Genomic DNA, 23,004 nt, shown 5'->3' on the forward strand with positions numbered 1-23,004 from the left:
AATACTATGAAAAATGGTAATTGTGTGTTGAAGACTTTCTCTACTGCATGACTACATATTAAAAGTGTTATAACTCTAGCTTTCGTCCTAGGATGATTAAATCAATCATTTTTTTTCCCTTCTCTGGAAGAAGACCTAGCTGAAATGTGGATTTTAGAACAAGACTGAAAAATTAACTATTTAGTAGATAACTGGAAAAGGATAATTGCTATGTTGGCAAAATTAAATAGACTATGTCTAATCCTAATAATTAAAATGATGAAAATGCTGAAAGGGATGCTTGCCCCTGCCTGCTACAGTGTGAAAAAAGTAACCATCAAATTCAAGTTAATTTAGGAAGTGCTAAAGACAAATCATGGGGGTGAGAGAAAAAGCATGAGGACATGAAAGCAAGCATGTATGTGACAACAAATACACAACATGCATATTCTTATACACTGCCATATAACAGTAATAAACTGCCTGAAAAACAATATTGACTAACCTCCACATTTTAGTGAAACTATGCATCAGGCTCACACAGCAAGGCAGAGCTGGAGGTTTGAGTCCATCCATTTGAAGGAGGAGTGCAGGAACACCATAGAGAACCAGGTATTTCACATAAAAAAATAGTACTTGAGCTAAAGCCAGGCCACCTAAAAGAAAAAAATCATACCTTAAACAAGTCCTGAAATACTTTTAAAACCTGTTAGTACTGATTACTTCCAAACAGCCATTATTCAAAGCACTAAAGCAAGCACCATCAGTTGATGTAATATACAATACCTGCTGTTCCAACAGCTATAGGACACAAGCACATGCAATTATGACTTTAGGCACCCACATAAAATAGTACTATCATTCCAATATGAAGGCATAAGAAAGCATCTGCAGTTCCACTTTCAAAAAAAAAAAAAAATATCTTTGGACTGTGGTATTGACTGCTATGAAGAACAAGTATTGATTTATGTTGAGCTTAAAATCAGAACATACCAATATAAACAATGAACATTTACTGCAGGGACAATAAATTTTATCTTTGCAAAAAAACGCAACCAAGATTTTTTTTGTGTCCCCCAAAATACCCCCTACAAAATCCCTCCTACTGCGGCCAAGGCATAGAAGACTGGAAGTCCACTTGGGATAATGCTTAAGGCATATTTCAGTTTTTAAACCCACACGACAAAAGCATCCTTAAGGTGCTTTAGCTTCCTGATTTCCAAACAAGAAATTTTGGTAGTGTGTTTGCTCACAGCTAAACCGCAGGGTATGGCACAAAATACAGTATCTTGCCTAGGTGTGAGATGAAAATCATACTAGCTATTCTCAGTTATTACTGAAGTTATTACTCAAATTACTGCATGCAACAATATTAAAATGCATAAATCAAGATGATTCATATTAATATTCTAAATGTTTTCTGCTGAATAAAATGGTATTTGACCAATAAGAAAAAAATTCAGTAGAAAGCAGAGGCCAACACCTTTATAGAAACTGGTGAGAGTTTACTCCTGAAAGCTCTACTGACTTTGATGAACTTTTACTGATGTCAACTGTCAGTCAGATGGAAAATCTAATCCCAAAGGAGTGAAAATAAAGTTATTGTAATTTGGAAGAGTAAAAAAAAAATAATTATAAAATGTAATTGTTATGTCTCCTTCCTTTCCAGTGTTTTGCTTTCCTTCACTGATATTAACTAAGCTGTGATTTGACTGCAGTACTTCAGATATTTAATGTAATATTAAAACTTTCCAGCAGACTTTCTTTGGAGACAGTTTTCAATCTGATTCCAGCAGTACAAGTCCATAGACATCTAAATCTGCCTTTTTTTTTTTTTTTCAAAACATTAATCAGCAAAATGCAAAAGGGATAAGTCTACTATGAACTACAACCAGAAGTTAAACATTAAAAATTCATCTAATATATAACAACCTAGGGTGAAATTCTGGCAGTAATATAAATTGCAAAACTCCTGCTGGCCTACACATGGCCAGCATTTTGCTGCTACAATTCAATATTTTCAGTTTTAGTATCATTATCCACATGCATGATATAAGAAACAGTTGGGCCATACAAGATAAAAATTGATGTTAGAACAAAATACCTAGACATGGAGCTTATGATATCTTCCTTCAGGGAAGCAGTCATCTAATATTCAATAACGTTTTTTCCCCAGAGGAAAACAAACAATCAAAAGCACAGTTTGGATACTAGCCAATTAGCTACACATTAGATTACTGCTAAATCATCTATACAGCCAGCTTTCTGCTTTAATTCTCATCTCATTCAGTTTCTCATTTCTTTTCTGACAAATTTCATTGGAGAGCTGAATGCTGACACCCACACAAAGCGATTATGAAGATCACAGCTGTCTGTGCACTGGTAAAATTCAAAATCCTTTGGCTGGGCATGATGGTAAGAGATTTAGAGACATGGACTACCACTCCTGAGCCCTGAAAACCAATACATTTGATTTTAAATACAATGAAGAAATATTTCGAGTTCTCAGGTATAAAGTTACAATACACAAGTTTCAGGAAAAAAGCATTTTTACCATTTCTAACAACATAAATCTACACTGTCACTAGCATTAATTAGCAGGTAGCTCAATAGCACTGGTATCTTAAATAAATGTAGATGTCATATCACCAATCATTACCTGGCACACACAGCTACTCTGCATGTGGCAATCCTAAGGCTCGCAACACCAGCAATGTGAAGGTCCCTATCAAGAGAGGTAGGTTAAGTTCTCATTGGTTTTCAACTCACCCCAGCTGTGTGAGAGTTCTGGCCACACATAGCTGGGATGCACTGGCAACAGGGACAGGCTTTAAGCCTTCCTGCACACCTGAGACCTTTCAGCTGCTTTGCATTTACTCCATTATAGCACATAGCAGCCAGGAGCACAGTTTCAACTGATTTAAAAACATAAAATAAAAAAAAAGAAATCTAAGATCAATGCTAAATTTCTCAATTTCATTAACAATGTCACAATTTGTTCTCTAGTGTTTGATTTAAAGCTTAAATAGAACTCAAGTAATTACCTTAAACTGGAAACAAGCTTTATCAAATGTATATTAAAAACACACTTAAGGGAAGTATTGCAAAAATTATATATTTTCCTCAGAATAAATTAATTCAAAAGGATTCAGAGTCAAGGTTCAATTTTTTTAAAACTGAGATGTGTTAAGGGATAAAAAAAATACCAAGTTAAAGCACCCATACAATCTTAAACCCATATACTTCAACAGCCAAGCTGTTTGAAGTCACATATTAAATTAACTGACTTTTCTAGAAATTGATATTTTCAATTTATCACCTTTTGATCCTTAAAACACTTTAAGTTTTCCTATGCTTTAAAAATGCATTTATAAACCTTTGAACATTCACCTTCCCTAAATTTACTGCAAAACTGCATTTCATGTTTCATAAACCTTTGTTTCAAAGATAAATAGAATTTAGAATATTCACAGAATATTATTTTTTTTTTTCAGTTTTCATGGTCTCCAAACTCTGCCTGATATTTTTTGACAGACGTTACCAAAAAATAACATTTTCATATGTAAAGAACAAAAGATTTGGATCCAGGTACTGGAAGCTACATCTAGCATTTTTCTGTCATAAACCATCACTAAATTTCATGGTCAAGAATTGTAACTCAGCAGGCAACTTTATTATGAGCACAATGGCACAAATTTACCATTTCTGCAGCTACATTGACCCTATGGCATTAATGATTATAGATGCTTGTTTCTATCAAGTACCAGGGCATGTTCAACTAGAAAACACATATCAGAGATAAATATGCAGTCATATTTCAAAAGGGTTACTGACACATGGCACAAGTCTAATAGGGAACAGACATTTAATACAGCTCAGAGTTTGGGGCCATATCATTAAGTTCAAAACATCAGGCTTTGGGGTTCATTTACCCTCGCTTACTTTTTACAAGTCTTTTCTACAGAAAAATAAAATTAAAAAAATATCCAGGGATTCCCTCAAATTATAATCTCCAAGAACAAGACTCTGCACCAGAGTAGATAGGCTACAGGTGTATCTCAGCAATAACATCAACAGTCATGAGATGTGACAGGAGTTTCCAGCTCCATTAATCAATCAATAAGAGAACAATTACTGAAAAGCTTGACACACTGGGCTACAGCATTTTTCTTCACAGCAGGACACTCCTCCCTGACAAGAGCCCCAAGACTGGGTCTACCGTGACCTTAGTTTGGTATTAACCACAGCAGGAGGCTACATCTCATGCTGGCAGAGGCGTTCATCTGAACATACAACTACCACAGCACCAAGTCAACTTGGCACTAGCTGCCCCAAATAAATCCTGCTGCGCTGTCCTGTCCCCCAGTCTGGGCTAACCATCCACTCATACCTGCTACACCAACCCAAACTAATGCAAAAGTGACAACCCAATTTCATTATTCCTGTCTCTAGTCAATGAAAAAAAAAAAAAAAAAAGAGCACTGTGTGAGAAACATGAAGCACCCTGATTCATTACTTGAACAGAAAACAGTGCAACTAATAATTAGGCTCATATTGCTCAGTGTTTTTCACTGCTGCTTGGCAGCACTTCGAAAGATGTGCTGGCTCACAAAATCAAAAGGAAGGATGAAAAAAAAAAAAAATGCTACAGGGACTCATGCAGCCCAGCTTCATATCCCAGCCTTCCAGTAGCACACAAGAAGCAAGAAAAATCCTAAAACATACAGAGCAGTGGCAGGGAAGTACATACTACAGTGTTTGCTCTGAAGGCAAAGTGCTTCTTTTTAGATAGTTGAATGGACATAAAGATCCCAAAGCGAAGTTACTTAAAACTAAACAGAGCTGCCAAGGGACTCTTGGTCAAGGCATAGACAGGTCTTCCAGGTTAAAGAAAACCATAAGTTTTTTCAAGGATACACATATGCCTTAAAGCCACCTACCATGAATACTCCCAAAACACCTACAGTAGGCATTACGTTCATTGGTAACCACTTGCAGGAAAGAACTCTAAATAAATCAACAGTTCTCACACTTTGCTGGTTTTGGCTGAGGTAGAGTTAATTTTCTTCACAGAGGCCAGGATGGGTCTATGTTTCAGATTTGTGCTGGGAACAGTGTTGATAACTCAGGAATGTTTTAGTTACTGCTGAACAGTGCTTACACAAAGTCAAGGCCTCGTCTGCTTCTCACACCATCAGCAAGCCAGGCGGGGGGGGGGGGGGGGGGGGGGGGGGGGGCGGGCACATGGGTTGAGAGGGGACACAGCTGGGACAGCTGACCCCAACTGACCAAAGGGATATTCCATTCCATATGGCATCACACTCAGCATATAAAGTATGTGGAAAAAGGAGGGGGGCGTGCATTCAGAGTGATAGTATTTTGTCTTCCCAAGTAACCATTGCACATGACAGAGCCCAGCTGTCCAGGAGATGGCTGGACACCTGTGTGCCCATGGGAAGTTGTGAATGAATTCCTTGTTTTGCTTTGCTTGTGTGCACAGCTTTTGCTTTAAATTATCTTTATCTCAACCCACACATTTTCACACTTCTACTCTTCCAATTCTCTCCCCAGTTCCACCAGGGGAGTGAGTGAGCAGCTGTGTGGTGCTCAGTTGCCAGCTAGGGTTAAACGACAACACACAAGTAAAAAAAAGTAGTCATAAATATAGGTTAATTGGCAATACTATCTGGAAGTTTAACCTGAAGGAAAGCTTATAAAAAATTTACCTTCCCACACACACACTCCTTTCTATAAAGCAGTGAACTACCCAATAGTTTAGAGAATAAAATCTTACTAAGCATTCTGATTCATGTTTGTATTTCCAGTTTTCAAAATGGACATCAAGATGCCAAATATTTTACCATTCTCCTTATCGTTATCTTGGAGGATGGAAAAAAAAAAAATCTCAGATTACTCTGTTAGTATTTCATTAACATTTAGACAGATGCACAGACACCCTAATTTCTATAGCAAAACACTGCATGCTTCTTGAAATGAACTCAGAAATCCATTTCCTAACTATGGGTTTATTAGAAAAAGCAATGCAAAACATCAAAACCAGCACCCTACATCCAATTTACATGGACTACTCTGTAGGTCTTGCTTTCAAAGAGGAACTTATGTAACATTTCTTCTAAGAAATCAAAACATGAACTCACTGATTACACATTAAACCAGGTGGCTCAACCTTTGAACAGATCATATTCTAGATTGATTTACATGCTGCTCATATGAATATAAATACCCTTTTGAAGTACTAGAGCCTACTTAATTAAAACAATAACAGCTAACTGACACTAACTTGTGCATGCTTCACTAGAACAAACAAATTGCACATGGTTAAGACCATTATACCCACAAAACACACAAGACATCGTATCATGCATGTATGCATCTAGATCAGACACGCAACTCTGACGAAACATGTATTTATATGGATTACTAGTCAAATACATTTTCATAATTACTATATCTATTAGCATCTATAAGGGATGACTTGTAATTCATGAAAAAAAGGGCTGAGAGAAGCAGCTTTGAAGGAAGCATAAACAATGGTGAGAGACAAGACCTGGTATGGTAGGGGGAGGCCCTCTGATCTGAGGAATGTCTCAAACACAAGTAACAAAACTATAGTCACAGGGTAGATAATGTGGAGTCTAAAGCTGATGAGGTTGCCTGAATAGCACACGGTACAGTTGGAGGAGGGAGCCCTGTGGAAGGAGGATGACTGTTCTGGTGCATCTTAAAGTTTCAAGTGCCATCTGTCCAGTGAATTACCTCTGCTTCATTATCCATAAAATGTATATTAAAGTTGACACCTCTGCATATGCTAATGAAGATTAACAAGATCATGCTAGTTACATCATCCCATGAAGCATCTTACACCTCCCCATACATGTGATACATTGATATGTGGGTCAACCTAGTGAAGGAACCCAAGGAAAGTGTGCAAAAACTGATGGGGGGTGAGGAGTGATAAAGTAGTGAAGAACAAAAGGGAAGATGACAACAGACACATCCTTGAACCCTCGTTGGCAGGACCAGTGCAGGAAACCAGACTGGTAATCTCTATCCCCATTTCTATCTCTTCTCTTTTGCCCTCTTTCCTTGTTATCATTAAGCAACACAAGGCACATCATACCACTTGCCATAGTTTGCTATATACTTAGTCAATTATCATGTATCAAATTTATACATTGTGGGAAATTAATAAATGTTTATGTATTGACTTTGAGACTTGTCTCATTGTCCACTCCACTGAAGATTTATGAACCTAAGTCACTTGTTTCCCTCTTCCAAGCAGGACGTAACAGTATTCTGGATTAATCCAGTACAACATTTTTATTAGACGATACATTTTCATGCAGAATTCTGGTTTTCATCATATCTTGAGACTGACATGAAGCTCTGTTCAGATGAGCAGAGATGCATAAATGATGCTGAATTACCAGGCTACATATGAAGCCTTGTACGGAAAATACAGGGAGTGGGTTTAACCTCTGCATTTTCAGAATCAGACTTAACACAAATGAACTAGCAACACTCAACACCCATTCCAGTTTCTATATAACAGAGTGTACCCCAGAGTGAATTTTACCATTGATATTCTATGCTGACATAGCCAAGAAAAAAAAAAAATAAATCACTTCAATTTAAGATCTTTCAACTAGTGCCATTGAGCTCTCTGTTATAATTCAGTGAATTTGTCATTCAGCTATAGAAGCCTGAAGAACATGTTGAAAAGTATCACCAATCTACATGCCCTTTATTTTTTATTTCTTTTCCCAGGCTTCACTGAATACCACATCCAAACATTACACACTAGAGCAGACAAACCTCTGATCTGGCCCAGCGTGCCTATTCTGGTATGCTGCAGTTCACCAAGATACTGGATTACTGAAATCCATAGTGGCTTTTATCATCAGTGCCTGCAAATCTTCATTTTACAGTGTAAAATGCAAAGGCAGAGAATTAATCCCAATTAACTTAAAAACCTGAGAAGAATTAATTATCAGGGTTTTCATTACCATGGAACAGAGGTCTTCGTGTTGCATCATTAATTCTGAAAATGCCCAATTCTTTCAGACAGTCTGACCGATGCTACCAGAATGAGATGCAGCACTGTCACAAAAACACGGACTTGCTATGAACACTGGATTTGGTCCTCAGGTTTAAATAAGCATAAATGCCCTGATATCATTCAATATGCCAACAGCTAACTATTCCTAGACACAAAATATTTGTGAATATAGACACAATGATTTGTGAATTCTAGAAAATGCTCTCATTCTCTGAATAATGGCTTCCTGGGATCAGTAAGTAACAGTACTGTGCTTCCCAGCTGACATCTTTAAATTAATTTAGTGTTGAGACATTAACATCCCTCCCACAAACTTAAGGTCCATATACATATGGCAAACAGGTACACACAGTTAAACAAACTCAAACACTGTGGACACAGTCCCATCATTCTTCATTCTATTCCTGATGTGGGGCCTAATATTTGGTCACTGGCAAACCATATTGCTTGCTATCACCTGGCTTTTCATATAATTCCTACCACAGAAAATTAGCATTGCTGAGAAGGATCTGAAGCCAAGGTTTGCTGCAAGGACAGGAGTGGCAGGATAAGCAGTTCTGAGAAATGAGCCAGGAGAGCAGCAAAGCCCAGCCCATGAGCAACCCTTAATACTGCACTGTTAGATGCTCATCACACCCAGTGGGTCTTGGAGAGCAGTAACATCATCTGCTGGGAGAGTGTGGTATCACTGGAGCTCATCATATTGAGGGAATACACAGGCCAGTACAAGAATCACTGAAGAAACAAGCACAAGATTTCACATGGATTTTGTGTTCTCTATCTCATAATATCCAGACGTATAGCCGAATGCCTTCCCCAATATCCAGACAGGGAGCAAGATTCTTACTGCCCTATAGAGAAGAATAAAGTCTCTGTGGGGGCCTGAGCTATGGGCAATGACTGGAAATCATTTATACCTAAAAGTTATCCAAAACAGTTAATATCTGGATATCTAAAAGCACCTCTACCCAAAGCAAGCTCTCACCATCTCTTCTTCCACGCCAGAGACTGACATTTCCTCTTGGAAGTTATTCTTGCTACCAAACAGGCCACTGAGGAAACTGAATACAGTTGTGTATTCAGCACAAAATTACACTTTTTTTCAGACCCATATGATGCAGCTTTTTCTTAATGCACATGGCACTTGGTCTCCAGTACCACATCCACAGCTTGTTGCATTATAAGAATACAAGTTTAGTATTCTGCACATACTACTTTAAAGGAAACAAATTCTAGGAGGAATATGTGATAGGAGAAATTGTGATATACATGTGGCACATGGGGATTGTAGTATCAAGCAGGGGAAGGAATACCCTGAAAACAGACCCATAATATTCTTCTGTTGCATTTAGCCCATGGAAGATGTGGATGCAACCAGCTTTTTCCTCATATCAGAGACAGAAATCCAGCTAAAAAAAAATCTTCAACATTGAAAAAATTTAATTAAACAATAGATTTTTATACTGTCTAGCTGAAAATCTTAAATAATTAATGTAGATTTTCTCTTTTAGTAGAAAAGTTCTTCTAAATAATTTGAAGAACAGTTTTAAGAAAGCTGCTGTTCTTCAGAGGACCCTCTAGCTAAGAATCCAACCATTTTTCATTTAAACCCCCCAAAATCCAGAAGCCATAGTGCAACAAGACACACACTTTCCTAATCATTACAGGATTGATGCGCAGAGGATGAAACCTACTCTCTTGTCTTCCATAGCTCCTTGATCTACAGGGCAGGCATATAAGCTGCCTTTACTGGCGACTGTCAAGCATAAGTTAAGAAACAGAGAGGATTAATCCAGGAAAACAGTGGTGACAGACAGAACTGAAGGTTCTACCTTCACATGAACTACACATACACTGTCTTTAGCCTTCTGCTCAATTCCTGATGCTTATCACCCAGTTAATGACCTTGAAACTTACCAGATATAAGTATAACCTGCATATAACAGCAATTAAAGAGATTGCACAGATACTTCAATTACAGCAGTCCTTCCATCCATAGTACAACAGTAATGCAAGAAAGCATGTGCCACATCATTGTTTATTCAAGAGACAGGCTTCATCTACTCAGAGTACATTACCAGTAAAGAGACTGGAGGATGTTCAACAATTAAAGGGTGAAGCAAGGCTACAATGCCTTCCAAACCTTTAAGACACTATGGTAACACATGACAAGAAACACACAGCCCAGCTGGGTTATCTGGGTCACAAAGTGGCTTCCTCTAGAAAGGGAGAAACTCTGCACTGACTTTGACATGCTAACATTCAGAAGAGTAGGAGAATACACAGAACTAGGCACTTGCAAATTAATTGGAAGAAATGAGGTAACAACTTCAAGGCAAGAATGCTGTTACAGTAATGCAGGAAAAGGCTTGTAAAAGGCATGGAGAAAAAGAACCTGAACATTTGACCTAAGAGGATCTTTGGTTTAGTTGCAAAAGTACACAAAAATTTTAAAACCTTAAAAAGCATCCGTGCAATTCACAAAACGTAGTAAGAGTAGCTAATGCACACAAACAGTAGTTACTGTTAAATACACAGGCACCAAAACAATACATGCACCATCTTGTATATTGTTGCTTCTAGAAACTCATTTGCCTAATTCCTTCCACACAAGAGAAAATACTTCTCTTACTGCTGAGTAACACATTCTCTCAGGTACTATTTTTAGTTAATTTTATACCTGTGTGCACTCAGTAGTTACTTTAGGTAACTAGCATTTCTGCTTTATATGGCCATAAATGACAATGTTGTACACAGGCATTTTTAAACAAGCATTGTAACTCAGTCAGGGCTTGTTTGGTTTGGGGTTTATTTGTTTGGTTTTTATTTCTTTGCTGTCTCACCTCACAAAGTGATACAGAACACAGTGTAGCTTCACACTTCTGGGGCGTAGACTGACCATCACCATTGCCCTTAAAATGCCAAGTGCAAACTCTCATAACGCTGTTTTCACCTGCACTGCTGACATTTATTGCCCATCATTAAAAGATATTCCAAAAGAAAAATAGAGGTGCAGTTATAATCTCCTTAATTAGAGATGATTGCAAAACAGATTCATAGCCTTTCCCCTAAGTTTACCAGGCTATTGGGGCAGACAGGCATCACAACATAAGTAGATGCTCCACACTGCTTTGAAGCTTCAGTAGTTAAATAGGAAACACAAAATGAACAAAAATCCCAGCAGTGCAGAAAGGCTAATATACCGTGTAGTTAATCCTCCTGAGTCAACAACTAGCTGCTTCCGTGGTCTCAAGACTCAGTTATCTGATGTAATTGGTTTAAGAACACAGAATGCAAAATAACAGAGGGGAATGTTTGGCTCTGTATAAGAACTGGTGTAGAAGCATGGTAAGGTCCATAAGGATCAACAGAAAAATATTACCAGTGCCCTTACTCATGTACCAGTGGCTTCCTAAAGTAAGCCACAACAGTGGCGTGTCACTGGTTTGAATCTAAGGAGACCTGTATAATCACTGTGATAAAACCTGCAGACAAAACATTCTAAGAAGTGACAAACTTGTGCCTCAGTCTCATTTGTAGTGTATTTTAAGCACCTGCTTTCATTACTACAAAGAGAAAGCTCAACAAAGTAGGGATATACTTTGAACATACCTCTCCTAAAAGCAGGGTCTCCACAGGGGACCTGTTTCAATTCAAATAATAATATTTTGATCAGGCAGCTTTACAGTCCAAACTTGCTTTAACACTGGCTTTCATCATCTGTTGTTTTGAGGTATTTTAGCCTTTTCTAATCATCTGTTCAAAATGCATTTTAATTCCTAGGATGTAATACTTGATTTCATCAAATATACAGCCTACTTCGCTATTGTCTGGAAAGTAACTTTTCCCCCCTCTTTAAAAATCAACATTGGTAGTCTTGAAGGGAGGGGAGAATCCACCAGTAACACCAAACCAGAATATTTCATCCCTAATTCCATAGCCTTGTCTGCCTTATCCAGTAGCCAGCTTTTTGTCAGACATGCACATAACACCAGGAACTAACAGATTTAATTCATCAATAAATTGACATTTAGAACAGGAGGAAAAAACCTCAGAATCCACTTTATAAACAGTGACTGAGTGAGGAGGGGTAGAATGAACCCGGGAGAACATCTGCCACTTTCTGCTCTTGCTCTTTTTTACATATTGAAATACATAAAGTGTGTATATATGCACATACATATATACACAGAGACAGAGCACACATTGCCCTCTGCTGACCAGAGTCCAATACACAAGTATCCTCCAGCACACACACTGCTCATCATACACGATCTCCCATGAAAGCTTGGCAGGACCATACCAGCGTGCATATCAATTCCTGCTACTTGCTAGTACTGTAAGAGACACCTAGTCAGCAGTCACCAAGGCTTTTTCAGAACCCAATTTTAAAGCCTGGGGTTTCTCTGCTTTAGTTCCTCCTACATGGCGATACACACAGCAGGACAGTGGGGAGGATCAAACCAACCACATATGCCAGTTGCTTACAGATTAGCCTATGCCTACCTCCGTACCAGCACCCAAAGGTCTTGCCCTTTTCTGCTATGTTTGTCAGTGCTCATTTCCACACCCTCCAGTTAGGCATTTTAATGAAATACCGGGGAGCTGGGAGGGGGCAGAAGAGGGGGAAGTCAAGCAGGAAAACAGAGCTGAGAGGCACTAATTGCTACTTTCAGGTCACCTTGTTTGCAACTCCTTCCCTCTACTCTTTTCATAAGTGCTGTCATTTTACCTTTCAACATGACTACAAACTAGGAACATCAAACACTGAGGGAGATCAAAAAGCACTAATTCTTAACATCTCCCCTCCTCTATCCCTACACTAAACAAGCTCATTTTTAAGTGTCTACTGCCCTGACTTGGAGGCAGGGGTGGAGGGTGGTACACCATTTCAGACCACAGTTTAGACACACACTTTAGAGTGGAAAAAATACAGAGTATTTTTTAATTTAGGAAGCAGTTCATTAAGTTCAACTGTAAGCTTCTTAGAGGATCTACATATTATGAGCCTGTAGACGATTTTTATGACAGTGACTGGCCATAATGTACGATTCATAAGTACCTAAAGATGGACATAAACGAGAAGTAGACTTGGGTTCTTGAAGGAGGGAGAAGGAAGATTTCTGCTACTGTTTCTATACTCACTCAAGGCCCAGTATGACGCAGCTTCCAAAGGCGGAGCACTGCTGTAGAGAGCATGGATATACATGAGGTGAATCATCAGCTCAGCCAGGCACCACCAAAAGAAAATACGAATTATGCCCACAATTAAGATGCTGAAATTGGTCTTCAAACTGAAGGCTTCTTGTCTCCTCATCTAAAGAAAAAATACAAAGAGGCTATATGGAACGTAACTGACTGTTTTAGTCAAATACTCACTCTGAGAACTTTGAATTTCATTTGCTATTCATTACTATTACTGAGGGGACCATTTGACAACACCATTTGGAAATTCCTGACATACTCTTGAGGTCTCTCCATTCTCAATCTCAGTAAGCAGTACAAATCAGAGGCCAAACATGAACATACACAGCACCAAACTGTTGTAGAAAAGGCCAAGTGATGTTAAACTGAACAGAATCCAAATGAGACACTTTTTAATTCCTGTAACTTGATCAACCTCTAGAAGTATTCAAAAAAGTTTAAAGAAACTACAACTATGAAGGAGAAGGTATTCCAAGCAGCAGCCCTACCAAACACCGAAACAATGACTGCTTGCTCTTAAAATACTTCCAACTTCTAGCAGCTGCATGAGATTGATTATTTGAGGATGGTTCTTTATTTTTTTTTCCTGTAGCATGGCTAAAATCAACAAGACCTACATGATGGGTTAAGGAAATGGCAGTTAAGTGCAAAGTAAAAGTCAGATAAGACAAGGTTTGCAATTGACAGACTTCAAAATGCCCTCAAACTCTTACACTGCTAACAATAGTAAACACATTGGTATACTACTATTTTACTTACTTTCTTCAGTAAAAGAGAATATGATCAAATAACAGAAACAAGACTGCCTAAAAATGTAGTTATGTTTTATACATTATCATTCTGTGTGTGCAACATTTCCTTCTCCAGTCTCTAACTGGCCACCAAAAATGCATGTACAAGACAAGCAACCAACCCATCTGCATGGACAAAACCCTCCCTCATAGTTACAAGCAGATAGTATAGCTAACATGCAGTTAGCTCTGCTCATTTACAAATGAAGCAGGACACTCATTTTCAAGGTTCACTTGTACCAGATAGACGAAAGCTTGGAGAGTGCCATTTAATTGCAGGGATTTGCACAGCAGGCCTTCAAACCCATGACTAGAACTGCTGTGCTCTGCTTCACCCCAGAAATTCAACAAGGGCATTGATGAAGTATCAGTCTCTCATTTTTGCCTTGCAAAGGATGTCAATTGCCAAGATTGGTATTACACTCTTCAGGCCACACAGCAGTTTGTCTCCATCTCCAGGACTTAGGCTTTCCAGCGTGCTCAGCAGGAGCCCTCATCTGTCTCAGCTTCAGTTAAGGGGTTCTGCGGGTGGTCTCTTCTGATAGCAGCAAGAAATACACTCCTTGCATCAGGCACTTTGGATGAACTGCTGGGCACCGCAAACTTTCAAACCATTCTCCAACCTCACTTGTTCAGGCAATATTCTCTGCTCAGGTAAGGGCTCTGACAATGAACTTCAAACACCAACAAGAAACACATTTAAGGTTGTTCAGTTTGTTCATCTTCTTTCTGGCTTTAACCAAACAAGTCTGTGCATATTTAAATGAGAACCTATTGCAAATACAGGCATATCCTTCTCAGTCTTCCTTTTTCACCTCACACCAAGAATACAGGTGATCTCTGCACAGGTCTTTGCTGAGCCATATCAGATGAGCTTTGTTTCAATGCAGGACCGCCTCAATTTTTCCTACCAGCTACTCCCAAGCTGCTTTCAACTTGAAGTCTCTTTGGTCTTCTGAAATATTCTTTTTTAAAAAACAAAACAAACCAAAACCAAAACACACCTCTCCCTCTGCTAGGGGTACAAGAATATAGATGGAATTTAACATACCTCAGAAGCTAAAAAAAGCTAAACAGTAAAAAAATAGAATTACCTCAATTTCTATGCAAGTCTATGCAGACTTTTCCTACAACATCCAGCCTGGGATAACATTCAGCCTTGCATCTTCCAAAGCTACCGAAGACAAATGAGCATAGGACTTGTCACTCAGGGGTCTGCCAGAATCCATTTTCACTTTAATAAATCCCAATCTAATTGCTGTGGCTTCAACAGAAAATTTCCAAATATAAATAGAAGCAAACAATGCCTATGCTTCTATGTGTAAATCAAAACAGCAGTTTTATGATTTGAAGTGTCCACTCATCCACTCTTCCCAATGATGTTAACTATAGATATCACAGGTGGTGATTTCACTTCTTACTCAAGTGTACAAAAAAGTAAGAAAAGCAATAAAGCATGGAAATGTGGGGTTCTCTCCTGTCATGTAGAAACAGGTTTGAATAGCAGCCTGCAAGGTACTAGGAAAAACGTTCAGTAAGAAAGGTAGGCCTTTCACATTAAAGGAGCTGCTCAGCTTGGTAGAGTCTAAAGAAAAGTGTTCCAAGTCAGTCATCAGCTGTTTTCACACCAACATGAGGGGAAACCGGAGTCTTCAAGAATTCCCAATACAAACCAGCAGCTTTCTGTGACTCTGAAATCTGTTTTGGAGTTAATAGCCAGCTGCTACTGAAAATGTTACTTTATTCCACCTGATGGAGAGGAAAAAAATCCAGTCCAGCAGCCACATGTTAAAAATATGAGCACTCTAAACGTAATGACGTGTTATTGGCTCTCCGGTTAAAAGGATGAATCTGATTATCAGACAAAAAAAAACCATCCTGTAAAGTAGAACTTGGGAAAGAAGGTTTGTCTTGAATTTATCTAGCACACTGTCAAATTCCTAATGCTATGCTCAAAATTGTCCAGTTTTCACATTCCTATAACATTATTCGATATTTTCAAAATTATGTGGAAGATAGCTTTAGACACCCAAAAAATTCTTGATCTCCAAGGAGACTAAGTAAAAATCGAAATCCTTGAAATCACTAGTAAGGAGGAAAAATATTACAGAAATCAATTTTAGATGTTTTTACTGAAATCAAAACACACATGAATGAAAACACCTTTTCTGTAGGGCTTTGTTGTGGTTTGGGGTTTTTTCGGGGAGGTGGGGGGAGGTTTTGGTTTTGTTTTTTGGGGGGTTTTTGTTGTTCGGGTTTGTTTTTTTTTCCCCCAACATACTTCACTGAAGGAAAAGTATATATTTCAGAAGGAAATATAGATCATAGTCTGATAGAAAAGATTAATTGTCCAGCCTTCAAAAACTATTTTTCTTTCTTTCCACCTTTTCTAACACTGGAGTCTAATCAACCTCTCTTCACACAAGCATTAGATTATAAAGACTTATTTTGACAATATATTCTCAACATTAGTTACCAGCCTCATGCAAGTTCAGTATTATGCCATGGCTGCCATACAAGCATGAATACCCCAGACTGGTTTCTAATTAAGAGCCTTCCTTTTGCACTTAGCACACTGCAACACTTACAGAGAAAGGGATGATGGATACAGACTAACATTAGGAACACCTTCTGCTTGAAGGTCTCATCGGTATCAATTTTCTCAGGTAGGTAACTAGGAAATAAATAGAAACTCAGGCTTACCTGTAGATTACATTATGAAACACACCATTAAAAGCGCGTCTTAAGGGAAACTGCATGAAGTTGTCTACCTAACATTTTCTCATGATTGGTATTAAAACATCAAGATGAGCAAAAAAAACCCCAACACACACACACTTCAACAGATTTCTCAAAGTACACAGTCCGTGTCTAGATTTGGCAGCTGAAAACAGATCACCATCCACTTCAATAGTTCTTCACCCAATTCACCTAAGGCACAGATGCACTGAAAACCTGTAACTGTGTGATCTTAAAATCCACTGTTACCTGCTTACTGAATTCATCAAAATTCATAAGGGGTCCGTTGTGGAACATGGGATAATAAAACACGTATGCTAGCATCCACAGGAACGAGTGGGATGACTTCTGGGCAGGTCCATGCCAGCAGTACTCCAGGCTGAAACTGGTGCAGAAGAGGCAGCGGACAGACACAGTGAAGAGCAGCAGATAATACTCATTTTCTGTGTCATACCACTTTCTCTGCAAGACAAAAAACAAAGCCAGATCACGATGGTGCAATGCTGTGTTTTCTAGATGGCTGGACAGCAATGTCCACCCAGATCCTAAGTTCCAGGGTCACCAGCAGCAGGAAGCAACTAAAGCAAACAGCAGCTATAATAAGCACCTGAAGTGAACAGCACTAGTTCACACATGAACAAGCACTGACTGTTGATGGAGAAAGGGCCTCCAGAGCTACTGCAACCAGCATAAAGAGACAACAGCTTGATTTCAGAAACATTAGGTTATGAAGAACTGACAGCAGGAGAGCTTTTCTTACAGGAATTCCATTATCTCCCTCAGATTGAGTCCAGTAATACAACATCCAAACCAGCTGGGAACACTACTGACAGCCGAGGGACTGCTGTGGCTGAAGCCAAGGCTGCAGATCAGATCTGAAGAGAATCAGTCACTCCTGAGAAAGCTCAATGCTGGCAAGAACTTACTGAGCCTTTATCAAGTTCAACACTGTCATGCCTGTTTCCAACAACAAAAACGTGTCACAAAACACTTAGAAACATCAGCAAACATAGTTTGGCTGATTGCATTTATATTGCAGTGGGCCCTTTCCTCCTCTGATGAAGCGAGAAATCTGTCTACACCACACAAAGAGACTCTACCTGCTCATCTCCCCTGTGCCCTCCCGCCCAAACATCAGGGCAAAAAGCCTTACAACATGCCCAGTTTTGTCCCTTAATCTAAGAAAATGCAACAAGGACATTTCCTCACAACTGAGCAGCAGTTTCTCCAAAATCTTTACTACCCAGCAAAAGCCAATAGAGAAAGAGCAAAACCGAGCTTGCACCAACCAGCTGTGAGCAAGCAACTCATTTAATACAAATCAAAGTGTCGGAGAAACAGTCCCCCTTTTCATGCAGAAGTCTGAAGTCACCAATAAGGTACAGTCAGGTTTGACTAAGCAACTCTTAGATATGAGCCCAAAAGCTAGCACCTTAAATTGGTATGATTACAGCTTCAAAGAGCAAGAAATGCGCTTACTAGAATATTAGTAAAGTATTATCATACACCACTTACACATTAAGGCACATACTTTCATCTCGGTGTACCAGCCAGCCTGATTGAGAAATACAACTTTTTTAACTGGAGAACCTGCAGCATGAGTCACTGCATCCCTACTGCCTCAGGTTTTTCGAGTCAACCTCTGCTTATATTAACTGAAGGAATAACAACTCCATCAAAGAGATGCCATAACAGACAAACACCACTATAATTAATTTGATGCTTAATTAGTCCTTCTCACATTACCTTGGCTTCTTCCACAGCTGGTATGCGCAAAGTGGACAGCAGGATAAGGGAGCACAACCATGTCAGGAGCGACAGCTGAAACTGAGCCACAGCAAACGAAATAGTTGCATGTACCAAAATGACAGCAAAGCCCTTGATTCCCAGTAACAACCAGCAGGCTGCCATTCCATAAACCATCAAGCACCATGGTTTATACTGTTAGAAAAATAAAAATGAACAATTTTTAGTTTGATTATTTCTAATGAAAAAAAGCATGCAATATATGTCCTGTCCAACACAGGGTCTATAGTAGAAACAAATGCAGTCAACAAGGTAAAGAACAGATGTGAAACAACACAGGGAAACCCAACTCTATCCATCAAGATGGAAGGGAAGGGGTTTCTGCAGCAGCATGTGTGAAATCCAGAGCCTCCCTGATCTGGGGGAGAAGATAATCTCCTCCTTTCCTTCCCCAAACTAGCAGATGGGACACTACATGCCAGTCATTTCCCGCAATCATTTAGAAATCATGCCAAAACCCAAGCAGTCATCACTTCACAGTCTTGGAAAGAAATAACTACACCGTTCTTTTGTGTACAGGTCAAATGACATGAGTTAATGGTTCAGAACAAAACACAGACTTTCACAGGTTGGAGGCTGAAGTCTCCAAACACTCAGGCAACCGACCTACTCGCTCTCACCTGTGCCTTGTTAAAGACCCACTCACACAACTCACCCTACAAATGGGACTTGCCCACACTCAGTAGCCTCAGTGCCATGTTTCACATGCCCAGAGTAAACTGAAATGCACAGAAACTCCCTTCTGTGAAGAAAATTCATACATACCTTCTCCACCAAGAGCCTGGATATTTGTGATACCAGCAGGTGACCAGCCAGAAGCCACAGTATACGTTCCCTTCCCCATTCAATCCAGTAGCTCCACTCAAAGTCCATGGGGTCCTGGGACATCAAAGGAACTGGTTACTGTGTATCCGGCCATAAAAGCATGTTCTTACAGGACAAGGAACCATCTCTAACACACTAAGTCCATTACCCAACACCACAGCACTCTATACCTGAAGAATATCATTTCAGCAATCCTGTTGGATCACTTACAGCAGTGAACTCAGCACCATTTGGACTTCCAATGGTGTGAAATTCAGAAAAAGAGCTTTAGATGGTGTTGTGACCCCTAAGCCTCACACTGGTGCTGAACTTGACTAAGCAGCAATTGCTGCCTTTCCCTACGAATGCTGGGGAGTTTTCTAACCACAAAGCAGACAGGGAGGCACCCACACCCACCACCTCCCTGGGACATGGGAAACAAGCTGGTAACTACACAGAGATGCAGCCTGGAACAAGGGTCCCACTTCTCAAGGCCTCTCAGTCCAACACATCATTGCTTTGGTTCCCCATCAGGAAGCAACAAATTAGCCAGCCTGCTACTACTGCTCCTGACCACCTCTTCAAACCCAATAAATTCACACCTCTGCTTGCTCTGATACTTTAAATTTTAGGATTTTTCTTTGTTTAGAAAGGAAAAACTAAAGGGTTTTGGACTACACTTAACTTACGCAAAGTTTAGCCAGGACATTTTCTTTTTTCAACTTCTGTCTGCCTTTTAAAAAAAGAGCTTTTAAGAAAGGCAACAGAAAAGCAGAGCACTGCCTTCCCCTGTGTGTGCTCCTAACCCCTCCTGAGGGATTCAGCGAGCAACTCCGCTCTGCCTTGGAAAACCAAGGCCTTGGGTGAAAAGGCACCTTGCTGAAAGAGAAGTTACACTCCCCGTTTCAGCAAAGCCTAGATGGGGTCAGATGAAGTCATGTCAGTTGGAAATTCCTGTGACATGGTGTCTTCATCTAAATTAGGTAAGAGGGGTCAGTTAGTAGCCCTGTGTTCCATACAGAGCCCCACTAAAAGTTCATCTCCACAACTGCTTTATGGCTTTCTTGAAAGCACATGTCAAGGGTCTCTCACCAGCAACAATGGTGGGCCTAAACACCAAAATACTTCCACAAATGTGCATTCCTGGTCTTGTGTAAATTATCCTTAATATTAGCTGCATGCATTAGTTGTACTTATTCAAAAGGATATGAGATCAAAAGCAAGCAAGGTGGGGAGGAGGGTTGGTTGATTTTTGGTTTAGGGTAGAGGGGCACTGGTTTTCTTGTTAGGCTTTTCTTTTTTTTTTAAGACCAACCATGTTCCTTTAAGCCCTTACACCCCAAAAATCTGCTCTCCTCTAGGTTGGACTACAGGCCAACCAAGAGGAAAACGTGTGTTCACTGATGTTAAATATTACCCAAACCACTCAGTAGCAAGAAAAAGGTAGAAAATGCTGTAGGAAACAGGTGATCCTAGCTTTTAAGGCCAAACAGTAAAACAGAAGTTTATTAAGGTGATGTAATAAAAGGAGAAACACTTTGGCCAGGGATCAAGAAAAGAAACAAGACTTTGGTTATGATTTTTAGATCTAGACGCACCCAGCAAATCCCTCTTCTTCATTAGAAAGAGTCTGGAATTAACCATGAATATCTAAATCTGCAAAGTTACTACAAACCTCTGAAGCTAAATCAGAAGCTCCAGTGAGCAAAAGGGATGGAGACATGATGTTTACATTATTGCCACAAAATAAAAGATGCTGGTACCAGTCACCCATCCTACCTTTTTGAGGCCCTGAAAGAGAGTCCCTGGTTCCAGTCCAAACCTTCTGTCCATCACAGCTTCATACTCTGCAAAGAAGAGTAAGCCTTTGCTAAGGACACAGTGACCAGAGCAAGGAGTCAGGGATGTGGCCTCTGCTGCTCAAGAGCAACACATTCCCACATTGCCTCCACCGACGGGAACACTCAGGGAAGGGCACGTCACCATGTCACTGCTCACCAGGTGAGGTGCCCAACCAGGCCACAGCTCTGCCCTGCAAAGGCAAAGCCACTCAATTACCCAGAACCTACACTTTGATTCACCCTTGCAACAGAGGCAGTAGCAAACAACGACCAACCTTTTACCACACAGGACCTGCACTAATCCTCAATTCCCTTCTTTCAGGGCTGCTTGGTTTCTCCCACCAGAGTGGAAGGGAAACACAGAGCTGACAATGACCAGGACAGCCAGAGCAGGGCAGAGCTGCTCAAAAAAAGCTGCCCCCAGAGCCTGCTCCCCCCCAGCCTTTTGCCATCTCTGCAAAAGACATGCTGTGCATGTGGGTGAACAGCCCTACACCCAGTCACCCAGCACTTCCTTCACTGCCCTGCCAGTGCCTTTATGGCACTCCTGTCCTTCCCTTAAGCACTTCTGAGAGCCAGCTAGGGTCATTAATGTAGAACACCTTGCTGATTAAAGCCTAATAAGATTCAATACACATTTCCCTAACGAGCCTCTCTAGCTATAGATTTATTAGATAATACCACCCTCATTTCCCTTAAAATAGCCACATGCCAGAACACAGCTTCTTTTCATCTACAAATTGTATTTAAATTGTTTAAAACCCCACCCCTCCTCTGAACTACACAGCTCCACTGAATCAAGACTAAGCCACTACAGCAGTTACCAAGAGGTCACACACGGCACAGGTGAGTATTTGGAGAGAAATTGGCCATTACTCCCAGGTCACAACACAACACAGGAGCCCCAGAGCTCCAGGCAGGGCAGCACCCACCTGTCCAGGACCCCCCCATCAGGAGGCACAGCTGCTCCCAAACCACCCACCTCCAAGGGGCTGCAGGTGAAAAGGTTCAAGACTAGCCAGAAGAAAACCCAATTCAGACCCCGCATTCCTGTGCTTCCCCCAGCTGAACTTCAGCCGTCTCCCTCATCTCTTCCCTGGCAGCAGAGTACCAGGGCACCATAGCCAAGGGCCTTCCCAGCACTTGAGGCAGAAGAGCCTTGGGAAAAGCTCTCTGTCCAGCTGGCACCTGACCACTGCATCCTCATACCCAGCTGGTTTGCAGCCTGGAAGAGCGCAGGCACTCCTTGCAGGAGAGCAAAGCAGAAACCATCCCGGAGGGAACAAGTCAAGCCGAACAGCCTCCCCACCAGACTTACTTTGAGACACTTGGTGCGCCTCGTAGAAAGCGTAGAGGTGGGAGCCCACGGCGAGGATCCCATAGAGGCACATTTCCCAGGCCGGCAGCAGCATCGGCCTCTGAGCTGCTTCCCCCGCAGACCCCGCCGGCCGCCTCCCTGCGGGGAAAGGGAGGACGGGAGAGCTTTCCCCGCGGAAGACGGACGGGCACCGAGCACCGGGACAAGCCGCACCGGGCAGCGCGGCTGCCGCAACGCCGGGCCCTGGGCGCGGAACCCGGGCGGGTCGGGCAGCGGCCACCCAGCGCGCTCCAGGTCCCGGCATGACCGGAGCCCTGCCCCGGGACGGGCTCCCAGCAAGGAGGCGGCCGGGCTCCGCCAGCAGCTGCCGGGACGGGAGGCGAGCTCGCTACGGCTGCGGAGGCCCCGACGCCGAGGGCTTGGTACGGCCCGGGCCCGGCG

The 23,004-nt window shown here is 40.9% G+C and overlaps 1 protein-coding gene across 3 annotated transcripts in view; it reads right to left on the reverse strand.

The window, feature by feature from the left end:
* The window catches only part of HHAT (hedgehog acyltransferase), a 159,457-nt gene that overhangs the window by 136,211 nt on the left and 242 nt on the right, over positions 1 to 23,004 (reverse strand). The window contains exons 2-8 of one of the 3 annotated variants that reach the window (XM_042789828.1): positions 22,564 to 22,676; positions 21,184 to 21,251; positions 19,366 to 19,479; positions 18,541 to 18,735; positions 17,044 to 17,256; positions 13,205 to 13,376; positions 485 to 635 (exon numbers count right to left, since the gene is read on the reverse strand). In XM_042789828.1, the coding sequence (XP_042645762.1) occupies positions 485 to 635; positions 13,205 to 13,376; positions 17,044 to 17,256; positions 18,541 to 18,735; positions 19,366 to 19,479; positions 21,184 to 21,251; positions 22,564 to 22,657 (1,007 nt within the window). In that variant the 5' untranslated portion in view covers positions 22,658 to 22,676. Of the gene's footprint in view, positions 1 to 484; positions 636 to 13,204; positions 13,377 to 17,043; positions 17,257 to 18,540; positions 18,736 to 19,365; positions 19,480 to 21,183; positions 21,252 to 22,563; positions 22,702 to 23,004 lie in introns of all 3 variants that reach the window. The other 2 variants (XM_042789827.1, XM_042789826.1) reach the window with 2 other exon arrangements.

The sequence above is a fragment of the Tyto alba genome, unplaced genomic scaffold (genome assembly GCF_018691265.1).
Source record: "Tyto alba isolate M040663 unplaced genomic scaffold, T.alba_DEE_v4.0 Super-Scaffold_16, whole genome shotgun sequence".
NCBI lineage: Eukaryota > Metazoa > Chordata > Aves > Strigiformes > Tytonidae > Tyto > Tyto alba.